General features: G+C 46.4%; 1 protein-coding gene across 1 annotated transcript in view; it reads left to right on the plus strand.

The window, feature by feature from the left end:
- LOC149364602 (uncharacterized) overlaps window positions 1-15,540 on the plus strand; it is a 267,785-nt gene that overhangs the window by 250,089 nt on the left and 2,156 nt on the right. The window contains exons 24-28 of the mRNA XM_089574551.1: window positions 1,265-1,428; window positions 4,194-4,223; window positions 9,265-9,294; window positions 13,447-13,613; window positions 13,771-14,225. Coding sequence (XP_089430677.1) covers window positions 1,265-1,428; window positions 4,194-4,223; window positions 9,265-9,294; window positions 13,447-13,613; window positions 13,771-14,225 — 846 coding nt within the window. The remainder of the gene's footprint in view (window positions 1-1,264; window positions 1,429-4,193; window positions 4,224-9,264; window positions 9,295-13,446; window positions 13,614-13,770; window positions 14,226-15,540) is intronic.

Raw genomic sequence — 15,540 nt, forward strand, 5'->3', positions numbered from 1 at the left:
ACTGTCGCGTGCGATCGGTCCAGCGACATTTGAAATTTGAAATGTCAGGTAGCGCACTGCTTTGTGATCGTCTCGCCTGCATCGGAAGTTCTCTCCGCACCAGCTTTGCCTTGTCCCACACTTCACAAGTGGGCTAACTGGCACCACCATCTGCTTTGATGAAAATGGGTGGCCAAATTCACCTCTCCTTGTGGGTCTGCTTCTACAGATCTCGAAATTACTTCACGCAGTCTCATAAAATTCCTCACGAGCTCGTAAATCGCCAGTAGGACATAAAGTGAGCAACATGGCTTGAGCCCTTTTTATAATCGCTATTAATGAATTGATATATTTGATGCCTTGCAAGAGAAATTAAAATTTCTGCCTCAGTGGGCTGGCTCCGGCGACACTGGTATACTTGAAACTGAAGTACACGTGTTTACTGCATTTTGGCGAGTGGCTCCATTGCATGTGTTCGTAGTAAATTTACAATTTTGCTTATATTCCGCTGTTCTTATTAATATTGGCCGCTTCACTGGTCAGCGATTGCGGAAAGGCAAAGGAACAGGCTTGTAAGTCTCTCGGAAGGCGTATTCTTGCGTGGCATAGGCACCTACAAATTTCGATGTCTTTTCCTTGCATTGCATGTGCTATTGCTCCGTGGCAGGAGTGTGCAGTACATGCTGCTGACTGCCATCACATGCTTCAGACGCGTCGATTCTGCAACTTTTGAGCTATTTGCATAAAGTTTCAGCAGTCTTTAACTTGAAAGATAGCAAATAGTCCAAAAATTGAAGGAGCATTCGCGTAATGTGACACGAATTTGAGCCATAGTTCTGAAGGAGATTGTGGATTACGGGGCTCTTGTGAACGGGGTTCAATGTGTCGCTTGACCAGTTAATGTAACTTATGGATGTATATTATGTAATGATGTCTTATGTTTTGGTCATGTGATGATGGCGTCATTTCCGTAGAATGGCACGGTCTCCGCACAAGCATTTGACGCTCAAAAGAGCTGTAAGCTGTAACGCCTGGCTCACACTTTATTAGCCATCGAATCCGCCTCGTGTTTTCTGTATGCTCTGTTCGTTTGAGCACAAGTTCAAGTTTTCTTTGAAATAAAATAATTTCGCAGCATGTCCAAGATAGGTTGTAGTCGTTGGCAAATACGGTGCATTTTGGCCGTCTCGAATATTGTATACAAGTGTAGATAGCACCGTACACGGTTGTGTTTGCTGCGCACTAAATGAATGCCTTGGCCCCTGTCTGCCTGACGCGCTGACAGGTCCTTCGACGAAGGAATGCTGGACGCTCTTACTGAGGAGCGCATTGAGGAAGAAGCCGTCGCCGAAGAAGAAGAGGAGAACGCCGAGGACGAAGACCGTGGTCTTCTCTTTCATGCTAACACGGACCGCAAGCCATCTATAGCCGTCGGACAGAACCAGATAGGTGTGTCTGCAGAGAGCCTTTTTTTTCTCTGTATTTCTTTTCTGCTCCCCAACCGCTTCTTCCGTAAGCTTTCCTGGCAGACGCGTTCCTGGACGAATGACAGTGAAAGCTTGGGCTTGTTTGTAGGACGCATTTCAAGTAAGCAGCGCACAAGGAGACAGTGGAGACCTGACAAACACTGCACTGCTGTCGACCAAGCCAAGAAGTGCTCTGTTTGCATGGTCTTCCTTATCCTTGCCTTCGTGTGCGCTGCTTACTTCAAGCATGTCATTCCTGCTGATTGCTGTTGCGTCGTAGTTTAGATCAGGTTATGGTGGAAGTGAAGAACCAAGTGTATCACCGCTCTATTCTGCGTGCATAGCCCTTGCTGTGTCCATTCGTAGTTTTTTTTCCTGCCCTTCACAATACAAACACAGTTCTCTGACCACAGCTATGTTCAACGCATAATCCCTGTGATGCTGGGGCACATCTCTCGCCCGAAGGTGCAGCATTTTTAACGTGCCTTTCAGTACTCTGTCGGGATATAAAGAAGCCAAACACTAATTTTTAAAAATAGGCTTTCTGAGTTATGAAGACAGCGCCAGGGGCAGAATAATACCACTGTCGGCGGACATCAGGAACAGGTGAATAAAGTTTAGTTAGCCGGTTAACTAATTTCTGGCAATTGACTCTTTAACTACTTCATTTAGACACCTGGTTACAGTTAGAGATTTGCAGCCGGTTGTTAGTAATAGCCATACCAGTTTTTATAATTTCGAAAACACTATTATCCTGGACGCAGTGCCTCAACACAATTTGGCTGCTTCAACTAGTTACATGCACTGTAGGGGTTGCTTTGCCTGCATGTTCTTCGAAAGTGCATGTATTTTGGGATGATGTAACCAAAATTTGTTTGGCCACAGCACCAAGGGTAACCACATTTTCAGAATTCTAAAAACTGATATGGCTATTATACTAACAACTGGTTATAAATATCTAATTGAAAACAGTTGCATAACTGTAATGGATAAAAAGTTATTTATCATAAATTAGTTCAACAGCGAACTAGTTAATTTTATTCACCTGTTTTGTGACGCTGACACTGGTATTATTCTGCCGCAGAAGCAGTCTTCATAACTCAAAAAAAGCCTATTTATAAAGATTATTGTAACACCTGATGTGTGTGTGTGTAAACACACACATCATAGTCCCGCCGTGGTGGCTCAGTGGTTACGGCGGTTGGCTGCTGACCCAAAAGACGCGGGTTCAATCCCGATTGGCCACGGTGGCCGAATTTCAATGGAGATGAAATTCTAAAGGCCCGTGCACTGTGTGATGTCAGTGCATGTTAAAGAACCCCAGGTGGTCGAAATTTCCGGAGCCCTCTACTATGGCGTCCCTCGTAGCCTGAGTTGCTTCGGGACGTTAAACCCCAGTAAACCAACCAAACACACACATCATACATCATGCGTTGCGTTTCGCAATTTCTTCTTCCGGAGCATCATTTTCTTGGTTTAAAAGTAAGCCTGTGATTTATTATGTACCAGTTTATTATCCAACCCAAAAGTTGAAGAAATTTAGCTCGACACAGAGGACGATGGTGACATGGACAACCACTCCTCCCTTCATTCGTCATCCGTTCTGTGTTGCGCTACATTCTGTTTTGATCATGAAATATCAACGCCTTCCACGAACTGCCTTCCTTTAGATATTTACTGCACATCTGAAAAGAACAAGAAGAAAAGCTTTTGCCCAAGGCAAACCTCCCTTATTCTAATCAAGACGCATTGGTTTCACCACCTAGCCATGTGGCGGCAAAGTAAAGTAGAGCACTGTTATGAGATGAACGTAGCTTTTACTTGTTTTGCAAGGAGGATGGGGAGGAGGGGGACATAAGGGGGATGTAAGGAGGCTACAAAGAGTGATACATGTGCACTGATGCTCGCATGTCCCAGCGGCTTGCAGGCTTCCGCACGTGAAGTGCACCGGTTTGGGTGGTCGATATGTCATGCTGTATGTACAGTCTTTGTCAAAAGTAACCAAGCTGCATGGTTTGCTTCTCACTCGTACAGTAGACTCTTCACGGCTTCCCTAAAGATCAGAAAGCTCTTTGAATGTGAGAAAAGGGGTTCTTCTTACCACACAGAGATTTAGAGCTTGAGGGCTGGCACAATAGCTTTAATATATGACTTAGAAGCAAAACGTGCAGCCTGGTTACTTTTGACAAAGACTGTACATGCCAGACATATTTGATTGCACGGCGTTTCTCTGTTTTTTATCCAGGCGAAAATGAAATCTCCGGACCATATTTGTAGAAACCATAAACGTGAAGTTTTGAATGTAAGTTCCGCAGTGGTCACATAAACACCCCAGCGTCAAGAACACTTGTGACTGGAGTGTGTCTCTGATGCATTGCCTTTGGTTAGCGCTTTCGCCAAACTGCCTTTTTTTCGCTTGACATAGCTTATTATTTGTGCATTTTTGCATTTTCGTTCATGGGGCAATTATAATGAAGGTTTTTAGTAACTGTGTTGCGGTGAAAAAAAAAAAAATTGTGTAGCCTAGCTGAAATCTTGCTGCCATGATTAGAGTATTACAGCAGACTTTGATACATTCCTGGTACAAAATTTCGCTCTTAATGCTAGACTTCCTTAAAACCCAAGGAAAATTTCTGGCGACGGATGATTCATGATACTTGACGATGTTTGACACTCGCTACTTAAGTGCTCTTTCTTTGACAATGCTTTTATCTTTTCTGTTTTTCTTTCGTTCCTGTCTCATCACAGCCCCCAGGCGCGTGCGGTTCTCACGATTCGGTAAGCTTCTATAGGAGATAAGGCTCGAGTTATTCGAAAGATGAAGTGTTTCTTCTTGTATCGTGCACCTATTTCTTTTTGTTCAGTGAACGCGGGCAGGCACACACTTCGCATTGTTCATTGTTGAGCTAAGCCTAAATTAGTCACCTGGCAACGGCATGAGAGACTTGCACAACCAAGAGCCCATTTCAATAACGAATGCTTAAATAATGAAGGCTGTAATTCGAGACAAAATAAAAAAAATTCTTCGTACTTTAGCACAAAAGAAAAAAAAGACAGAAATGCGATATGTTAGGTCAGTTGAGTGCAATGTGTTACAGCCCGTGCATTTTGGTGACTGTTCCACTGCACTTTGGATGGGAGCTTTAATATTTTACTTCTGCCGTCAGATATCTTCAGAGGACCAAATTTCGAGAAAGAAAGCAGAAGAAGAGAAGAAGAGGGTAGGTGTAAACTTCATGCTTGGCCTGGCATGTGTTTTACTGGCAGCGGGGATTCAGCTGTATAAATATGACCCTTTCTTGAGGAAAATATTTTAAAAAATGATTCAGTGCAGCGTGGATCTTTGGGCTTGTTGGTGCATCAATCTTAAAACTCTGTGGCGCAACAGACTGCAAAGAGTAGAGTGAGAGACACGAGCAGCACACCAACATGATTGGAATCGTCAGTTCTGTGCTGTTCACGTCTCTTCGTCTGCGGTGCTGCAGTGTCTTTGAATTAACAAAAAAAAATTCATGATTTCAAAACGTCCCAAACGCGGAACGCAACTACATTTGCAAAATTTATTTAAGAAGCGAAAAACGTAGTATAATTGAAGAAATTTAATTTGTGCATAGTCAGAGGCACAGGTTCTCAGCTTCCTGTAAAATCTACAAACTTGCACAAATATTTCCTGGACTTCGGCGCCACGGGAAATCCTTTAGTGCGAAAGGACTAAAGGTGGTCCCAAGCAAGAATCTTGCGTGAAGCTTCGAAGTAACTCGGGTAAGCTTGGGTTAGTTCGTAGGAGCATCGTGCAAGGTGCAGCTAATGGGAGGAAGCTCGGGTAAGTACGGAGGAGTGTCACACCAGCTGTAGCCAATGGGAGCATTTTAAACTGCAATACACTCTCGTGCTGTGCATTGCACATCGTCGCCTTCATCAACTTTCATCAGCGGCGTGAACAGATCAGATCAGCTTAACCTTGACCATAGCTTAACCTAACGTGCTCATTGCCAGACGTGCTGATGACTCACCAAAGCAAAACCATGAGACAACCAAGCTAAACACATGCTTTCGCACATCTACTCGATTAACTACGTGAAGACCCTACCACTCTTTTTTTCGTTTTATAAACATTATATTAGTTATCTAACATGAATTGTGGCAGAGCTATTGGAGTTGTATCCACATTTTCCATCAAATCTTATAGCCAAGCCAGATACAAAGTTTGCAATTTATGGCATTGTTATAGCAGGTAAATTGCCATTTAAAAGGCACATAGACAGTGGCACTCCTTTCCCTCTTTATAGATAATTTTGGACGCCCCAAGTCTGAGACATCAGTGAATGATTCTCCCTTACCGCGTTTCAAAACACTTAAGAGAGAGCCCGGTAACAACACATATCTTTCTTCATGCCATGTCGAAGCTCGCAGAGAAAGAAACTTTCCAAGAGCCGTGAAATAGCCAGTGTTGTAGTGCCTCAGACAATACACTGGTCATATTATCCACAAAGAATTATTTTCGAACACTGTAGACACCCGAAGTAGTGGCTTGGAGGGTGTGGTCTGTGCTGCCGAGAATGATGTATCAGTTCTTATACTGACTCTTAATGGCAGAATTTTGGTGTTTCTGAAATTCCGAAACACCAATGCAACTGATATTAGGATATGTGGCATAAAAACTCCAAAAAGAAAAACATAACACACAGCCCTCCACTACAGCGCTCCTTAGATCTCACCACACAGCAATGGTGCGTGAATAATTTTCGCCTTCTTTATTATTCTGTTTTTTTTTTTGTTTTTTTTTTCATGGTGGAATACTTCTTAGCGCGACACATAAAGTGGACAAGACAAGTAATCCACCTTGAAAACATGAACCAACTAGCCCCCAAGCAAACGCTGCTGAAATACCTTTATTATTCTCTCCTCGAACAAATAAATCACAAATTGAAAGCAGAAATCCCCGAAGCATCCGCATGCCGTGTGAAATTTCCCGTGTGAATTTTCCAAGTGTGTGCCCGCCCGTAATCACAGCGTCCTGTAACACCAACCAACCTCCCTATAGTGATCCCATTTAATCAAATTCCGTGTGGAAGCATGTTTCGAAGCTTGCAGTTTTAGCATCATTAACTCTTGTCTGTGCCTAACACATTAAGCGGCATAATTTATTGAGTTGGGATCAAAGGTGCGTATTCCTAAAAATAATGCCCATTTCGCGCCTGATATTGATTGCCTTCTTATATATTTCGGTCTTTTTCTTTTCACCACTAATAGTGTGGCAAAAACAAGACAGCATTACAGAAAGATTAAGGCCTGATTAAGAGAAAAAGTGAATACATAAGAGTGCTAAAAGAATGCCTCCTCTGGCACTAATACCAAGGCGCCTCTATTTCTATCAAAATGGCGGTATCCGTGAGCTTATGTTGACCAAGGATTGTACAAGCGATTCTTATGTTTTTGTTATAATTATACTTTCAGCATAGGCCCTTTGGCTTGAAATAAAATAATTATTTAGGCAAGGCCATATTCAAGTTTTCCACCTGCTCTGATTTTGTTCTGCGGGTTCTTGCCTATTGCCCATTGATCCCTGCCCTAAAGCTGGCCAGAACTGTTTCGGCTGGCTGTACACTCAATCCCCACAGCCTCGTAGAGTACTGCCTGGTGCTCGGATTAGTTAGCCATGGGAGGCGGCAAGGGTTAGGTCTTGGTCTTATGCCCTGAGTTTTGTTTTGCATAGTAGCACTTACTTCGAGCTGCACTGCATTTCTGGGGAGCGTTTCAGCTTCCTTTTATTCATCTTTTACTGTTTCTGGCCTCGCCTACCTGGCGAGTGGTGGCGGTTTCTTTTGGCCTTATTCTGTTTTCGGGTCAGCTGCCTGGTGTGCTGAAGCTGCACTTTTTTTTTATCTTGGTCTTTTTGCGCTGTTGGCTGAATGGTGCATTGCGCCAAGCTCTTACGTTCGCTCTCACTTGTGCGGCAAGATATTTAATAGCTGATAAAGCAGAAAGACAGGCACCCAGTACATTGGTCAGTGCATTGGGCCAATTCTTCGCTACATTTTACACTTTTTGGTAGGTGCTTACTAAAAGAGAAGTGCGTGAGCGATCTCAGAAAGAAGAAAAACAGCTGCCATAAAGTATTTACCGCTTGCACAGCACTTCCATCGCTGCTTTCTGGAATGGTTCCTTGATAGATTGAAGTTTTTATTGACCCCTTAATAGTATTAATGCGAAAACATTACTAGTCCTATTACGAGAAAAGCCGGCGGCGTGTGTTATTTTGTTAGTCTGAGCACTCGCAGATTGTACAGAAAAATAGGGCGATGTCATCAAGCGGAAGCGGCCGTAGGATGCACACAGCAAGCCAAACACCGCCATTTCAGACAATCATACACATGTGGTGCGTCTATATATAACACCACTGTTGGCCTCAACGTGGCACCAGTTTTCCAGGCTATGTTCGTACCAAAACGTTGAGCAACCGTTTGTCCTACAGCGTTCCAGGTGGTGTCATTCGATCTCTCGTTGCATGTAGCTTACACGTTGTTCTCTAACTGGAGGCTAGCTTAAGACAGGGGTTCGAACCAATGACATATGCACATTCAATTGTATGCGTTCCCAGACTCTTTACCTCTTTGAGCTGTCCACCGAGATGTGAGACAGTTACTGAGCCATTTCCTTTGCTCAAAAACCTATTTTCTTATCAAAATTATGATGCAACCATTGTCATATCATTCCTTGTTGCATATAGCATACACAGGTTGGAGGCTAGTTTGCAACAGGTATTCGAACAGAGTGAGTGTTTCTCGGACCTTTGTGGATTCAGCGTTTGTGAAATCAGCATTTGGAGGCGCTATTCGTTTCATTTCTTAATGCGCAACCTGTGTCGAGGCCAAACGCTCGCGATGACACACTAATGCTTTCGCCTTCACAGCACATAAGCAGTCTTAAGTGAGCTCTGAATTTTTTTCTCATTCTAGGCACAAAGCGCGATGGAGTCACAGAATGGCAGCGATGTGTTGGACGTTTCTCAGTGCTTCTCAAAATATAACCATCACCTTATTCTTTTGTTGTTGTAACTGGAGTGATCTTATTTTCACTGGAATGTTTGAGCTGGATTTCGTGAAGCTGAAGACAGGTGCAATACTATAACTCTGTTCAGTCCGGGATTTCACTGTATAGGGAAAAGAGGAAACCAATTGGCTCTTTGAGTTGAAAAGTAATTCGTTCGTTGAATCGAGAATTCCGTAAAATCTGGTTTCCAGTTGCTTGTCGTAAGCTTAACAGCTTACAGTTGAGGATACATGAATATTGAGTGTATCGGTACATTTCTAAAATGGGGTTTTCTTGTGTGTTCCAGTACACTTCGGTAATGTGCGCCACAGCAGATGGGGAAAAAGTTTTAGTCACTTCGGCATTTAAGGTACCTCATCCATCTCGCAATGTATGATTCAGCCATAAATAATACTAATCAGCTTTATTTTTTTTTTAATAAGGCTCGCTCACAGTCCTTAAGTGCTCGATGTTGCCCAGCAACATCATTCCACATCTCCATCTACTATTGGCAGACCCTTTAGAACACAGTTTTGATGTTAAATTTATGTCTACCAAAATTTATTTCTACCAAAAATGTGGTGTCTTGCACACTGACAATGCCGGACAGCTCTGTGAACTCATTAAATGGAGTAGGAAACAGCACTGAAGGACTGCGCACACGTCACTGAGAAGATACAAAGAAATTCGGCACCTTGGGGATCTGCACTTTGTATGTTTGTCTTTTTTTTTTAATCCGTTCCCGCCATGTGAATAACCCTGTGGTCTTCTCTTCCCTTCTGGAAAGTCCCCCGGCTGACAAAAAGTTGCAACGACGGTAAGACACGCGCCGACGCCCGTTCAGTGTCGCTGTGCATTCTGTCGCGGCGGTCGTTGTCTTCGCTCACGCAGATGCATGAGCGCCCCCGTGTGGCACGTTTGCAGCGCCGCAGTATGCTCACGCGCATGCGCGAAACTGCTCGAAAGTGAAGAACTTGAACGCTGCGCGAGAATGTTGACCACGGGAAGCCATGGAATGGCCAGAAATAGTTGAGAACGTTCAGAAAAGCGCACTGAAGATTTCCCTCTTGGCCAAGGCAGCTAAATGTGGTCTTCGTGGGGTTGAGCTTTTTTGCCGAGCCAGCCAGGGAGCTACTGATGCCGAATGTGTTTCTGTACAACACAAACATAAAATTCTGATGCATGTGCAAATTTTAAGCTCGAAGAAAACAGCGCCATTGAAGCAAGAATTTCCTTCTCCAATGGCGCTTGCAAATTAGTCAACAATAGCTATTGGGACTCGTATTTTGGTAACCTACTGTTACCATAATATGAGCGTATGTGGTCAACTTTCCAGCAGTATTCTCGTTTTTCGCATGCACTGGATGGTGGGCTGGGGTGTCTGTTGGAGTTGTGTTGTGGTGTGAACGGTCGAAGACACGGAGGGACGCAAGCACATGGTGCCTCTTTACGCGCTATTCGAACATACCATGAAAAATTCAGCACTGCACAAACATAGCGGAGCTTTGTCCACTTTCATTGACCAAATTTTTGGACTAAGTTGTAATGGCACAGTGCTCTCCAAAAGTTTCCAGGTCACTTTCAATGTTAAAAAAACTGCCTTGTAGATGTGTAGTGCTGCTTGCTTCTATCCCATGCCAAAGTCTTTATACAGCGACAGGGGTTCTCCTTTTCGTCTAAAGCAGCCAGCCTTCCAGGTACACGACAGCTGCCGATGTAGAGTTCCTGTAAAAAATTGGCAGTGGCTTAGCTCTGGTTAAGCCTGGATATGCAAGCGAAAAGCTGCAGTTATGCTTTGTTTGACGTCATGGCTGTCGCAGTTCGCGCACAATGCACTCGGAGCACACGGTAGCGGCGTAGATTTTGAGCCAACTCCCTCGCTACCACTTCTGGGTCTTCTTTTCTTCCTTCCATGGCGAATGTCTGCGCCTCTTCTACGGCCGCCGCCGCCGCTCACGCGTGCGTTCTCGCAACCGCCTTGCGAAAGAACCTTATCTTGGGACAGAGACCGCCGTCCCAAGCGATTAACCGATTAACCGATGACGAGGAGGTGAAGTAACGACGGAGCGCGCGCCGCGGCGCGGGGGCTCTTTTATGTCCGCCGCCGCCACTTGGGTGTTATCGCAACGCCTTGAGATAACGCGATAAGAACGCGATAAGAACCGCAAGCAGCGGCGAAGGGTAAACAGGTGGCGAGGAAGAGAAGGGAGGGGGTGGCGAGGAGGAGGAAGGGCGCGCCGCGGCGGCGCCGAGGGGTGGCCCACGCGAAGCGCGGTGTTGACGAGCCTAGTGAAGCTTTTCGCTTCAATATCTCCCGCCTAATTAGGGCGTGCGCACAGTAGCCCGATAACTTAGTGAAAACATTGTACATCGGAAAAATTCTGACTTCGAACATCACAAGCAATAATGCACTTCGTGAAACTTAACTTTGGCTTGCCTCCGTAATTTGCTTCTGTTGGGCACAAAATCAGCACAAGGGCCACCATGGCCCATGCGCAGTTTCTGCGTCATAAAAACGCATCGTGGAGCATGTTGCCAAAGCAACCTTTCAGCTTGAATGTCTATACTATATCGCAAGGTGTAGTGAAGGGTGGCTGGGTCAACCTAGCTGGCATTGGTGTCTCTGAAAAATAATAATTGTTTGTCATAATTGCGTGCTCAAAGATGCACTGTGCAAAGCACCTCCCTGACGGGCCCGTTGCCACTGTGTATACGACCATGTACTGCACCAAGCGCACGCTCGCCTTGTTTGGAGCATGGCTGCGTTTGTCATGGAATGCTTTCTGTTTGATGGTGGTGGATCTGGGAATGTCTTTCCTATTCTTCTTCCTTTCTGTTCTTTGTCTAGTTGCTGTGTTTTCTTATTTATTTTTGCCTACATGTACCATCACGTGTTCTTCACAACAGTTGTCTGTACCACTACAGGGCAACACGTGAATCCACGATGTGAAATGTACCATTGTCTGTGGTGTGTTTATGTCATTTGGACGCAACATGTTATCCAGGCACGGGTTCGTCGCCTTTGTTTTTGTTATCAAAGTGATTGAACTAAGGCAAAATAGGTTTGCAGAAACTGTTGATATGTTCGAAACGAAAATGACTGTATTCAAGACAACAAACAGGTCAGGGGAATGGCTTTGATGACTTTAATGAGTTGTTGTAAATACTAGCCAAGGTGTTCTCCCGTGCAGTTAATGACTATTTAGTATCGTTATGTAGTGTAGTTTACTGCCATTTTATTTATGGATGATTGGCTTATGCTGTAACTGCATCTGCTCAAGTTAACTCAGGTGTATAATCTCAGACAGCTCTCATGCATGTAAGAGGCCATGTTCGAAGTTTGCACAAGTTTCTGCAAACCATCTTATCAATGGTGCAGACATGACGCACTCATTTCAGTTTGGAAGAGCAACGTGCTCCAAGTATTGAGACTTTTGTTATGAGACGATGACCATGCTTGTGTGGAAAAAAAAAAAATCATGTTGGTAACTATAGCACTGGCTGTAACGCATCCACGGCCAGACACTGCTCTCTTAGTCTGATGTAAGGGGCATTCCTGTCGCAGCTTGATTGCATGCTTCAACAAAGAAATGGAAGTGCCTGTGCCTGTGAAGCAAAACTACTTTGTTGTGGGAAATTCCCACTAACGCCAGCTTGAGTAAATCAGCCAGCCACATTGAGAAAGGACTTCCGGTTACTCTGCGGTAGAAGCACATGCAGAGGTGCCACCACTTCCCGTGGTGCCCTCTGCTATGAGCACGTGGCTGTGAGCAGTGACAAGAAAGACTAACAATCGCATATTAGTGTCCTTGCATGTTTTTGAAACAATGATTAAATGCATCACTATCAAAATGAGGGCGAAACAATGTCAGAAGGAAAGTTCTATCCGGCCACCAGATGTCACCAGCATGCGATCGTCTGTGGCGCTATGGCAAACGCAGCGAAAATTTGAAAGCCGCAAAGAATGTGTTCACTACCTTCCAAAACTGACACTGCCTTGTTTGTTAGTGCTCTGTCAACTCTATTCGCTTGTTTGTACATTGACTGAGTGACGTTTCACGGTGCCAGCAGAGGCGTGTCCAGGCTGTATCGCTGTATCTTCAGACGCGCTGCTCTGAACAAAACAGTTCAAATCACGGCCACTCGACTACTCATGTCCTCTACCAGATAAGCTTCTGTCAAACAAAAAAAATGCTCCCGGAGCATGTGCAGTGAAACGAGGGCACTGATATGACCACAGAGCGCAACGCGACACATGCATGGCCTTGTGGAACAGTCGCCGCCGCATGTAGACCAGACCCCAGGAATTCTTGGACAAGAGAAGTCGCAGCCGTTGACGCAGCAGGCAGGAGGATGCTTGAGCTGAGGATGCTTCGTCTTCAAATCTGCGGCAGTGCCGGTAAAATCTGAAACAGCTAGCGTAAACTGCTAACCATTGCACGATGGCTGCGAAGTTCTTGGATGAAGGGTGGAAGAGTATGAGACAAGACACTGTGCAAAGTCTTTCGCAGCACCATGTTGTTGGACTGTTTAAAGAGCAAGAACAATGCTCACTCGATAAGGTGTGAGGTCAGGCCGCACAAGTCCTTGTTAGGTTACATTTGCACAAAAGTTACCGATCAGACTGGCCCTTTTGTCATGCTGTAAGGCGATGCGTGTATAGCTATCCTGAATAAGACATCTGTTCCTTCCCAACGATGTTCTCAATTTTTATGGTTAATATGAACGAGGCAGGTCTGTTTGCTTTGCAGCACGGGATACTCTGACACCATAAAGCTTTTGCATGCGGTGTCACTTGCATATAACATTGTCATTTCCACGTGGGCTTAGCCACTCTTGCAGTGTTTTGCCGTCGATGCGATACAGCCCGCTGCACACTACTCTTGGACAAACTAATGCTACTTTCGCTGCCATGCTGACTGAGGGAGCCTTGACGCCCGTTGTGGCCCGGCACTCTCACCTCTTCCAGCGGATCAAGTGCGCGCCGCGTCGCAGAGCGCCGAAGGGGGCGGGCCGGAGAAGCGTCGGCACACTGTGGGGGCCATGTTCTCGAGGTCCTTCCACCAGGACTCGGTCGAAGCCGAGGACCCAACCAAGCTCCTGGTGAAGGCACTCAACGAAAACCCCTACCACAAGGTCGGTGCCACGTGTGTGCGCACTATACTGTACTCAGGCTTTTGCTGATCTACCCTTGCATTCTTTGCAACCTAGATGGACCTCCATACAATACTGCCCAGAATAAACGAGTATCAAATGCAAACGCACGTTCATTTCTCCCTCGGTGCGTGTGCAGTACCACCAGCGCTACAACCCGAACCTTGTGGACGACGAGCACCAGGAGCTGGAGGCGCATCTGCGTGCGCGTCGTCGTCGTGCACACCGCCTCACGCTGGCCACCATGGCGAGCGAGATGAGCTCGGCCGAAATGAGCATCGAGGGCAGCCGGGGGAACCTGGCGCCGCCTTCGCCTGGCGCCACGGTGCTCAGTCCCATAACGGTGACGCCAGGTGCCACCAGCCCCGGTGGGGGCGGAGACGCTGCCTCCGTGGCGGCCACAGTCGCCGCCGCCGCCGCGCTGTCGGCAGGCGTCGAGCAGCTGGCTGACGGGCGGCCCCTGAGCGCGGCCCAGTTCCGCCGCGCCTCCACCACGCTCCAGAAGAGCGCCTACACCTGGCTCAGCCTGGCACACCGGCGACACTCCATCATGCGCCGCAACAAGGCCGGCTCCATTGATGGCCGATCGCTCAGGTGGGAGGCTATCCGTGGGTAGCATGGCAACATAAAAATCATTGGACAGCGTGGCGACTTCATCTGATGGCAGGCATAGTCGGCATGTAGCCTTAATGGTTGAGGCCTGCAGGCGGCCTCTGGGTGAGGTCATATGGCAGCATATGAGCCATCTCAGTTACCTATTCGCACATACTCCAACATTTTTTACTCTCCCACAGAACATACCACCTCGCAAAGATCTCCGTTGAAAGGAGTCAGCAAATCTCTTCCCCCATTTTGCGTTTAGGCACATTTTAACCCACACACTACCTCACAAATTGCCCTTTTTGTGGTGCCCATTCGTCTACTATTCCACTTAGGAATGCGCCAACCCTTCCTCAATACCCTCCATATCCCACCCTTCCTCGGCCCAGTGAGAAGCCGTCCTGTCTAGCACAGCCCTGGATGACCAGTGTGACCTGATTGCTCGGGCCGCCCAAATAGCTACGGCAAATGGGGCCCTGGACTAAGGGCTCCATCCTCTGGGTGCCTCCCTCCAGCTTTTGCTCATAATAAATGTTCCCTCTCCCCTCTCTCTCGACAGGTGTATGTCCCATACTCTCACGAGCCAGCTATGCACATAGCTTCCGCTCCACCGTTGGAGTAGGCCATTGAGTGCTCCGCATGCGCACGGTGGCAGAGTGAGAAATATGGTGGTATGCAGCTGACAGCTTTGCCGTTTCGAAGATCGGTGAGCTTAATCTTACCTTATGCCATCGGTGCGAATTAGCCATTTTAGGGTTGACAGCACGCAATTTGATGTGCGTGTGACACATCTCTGCCTGTGCCAGTAAAGCAGTGCATTTATTCAATCAGTTATTTTTGATGCATTGCACACATAGCCAGAGCAAGCAACAACACTATCGCATCTATTTGAATTGCCACCGCTCGATCCTAAGATGAGCATCGTGGTCATGCGGCGGGCTTGCTAGGGCTGAGCACCAGCGGTGGTATGTGGAGTACAGCAGGGCGCAACACAGACCTGGGAAATGCAGTAGCTGTGATGAACGACATGTTCCATGTTCCTTCTACAAAGCGGGCAGGATGCACTCTACCCCAGTGAATACTGAGCTGAACTGGGCTGTCCCTGAATAATTTTTCACGCTCGTGGCCCCATGAACGGGTGAGGAGCAGCTTCCCAGTGAGGAACAGGCATGAGCGCCCTTGTTTTCACAGCTCTGTATTATCACGGTGGCCATCACGTGGCAACTATAGACTGCAACTTGGGCGTGCCGCAGCGGTCTTCACCTGCACGCTGCGTTGTGATACGGTTCTGAAAATAAGTTTACATAGC

This window comes from Amblyomma mixtum, chromosome 2 (genome assembly GCF_055824585.1).
Source record: "Amblyomma mixtum isolate Tamu chromosome 2, ASM5582458v1, whole genome shotgun sequence".
In the NCBI taxonomy this organism is placed as follows: Eukaryota; Metazoa; Arthropoda; class Arachnida; order Ixodida; family Ixodidae; genus Amblyomma; species Amblyomma mixtum.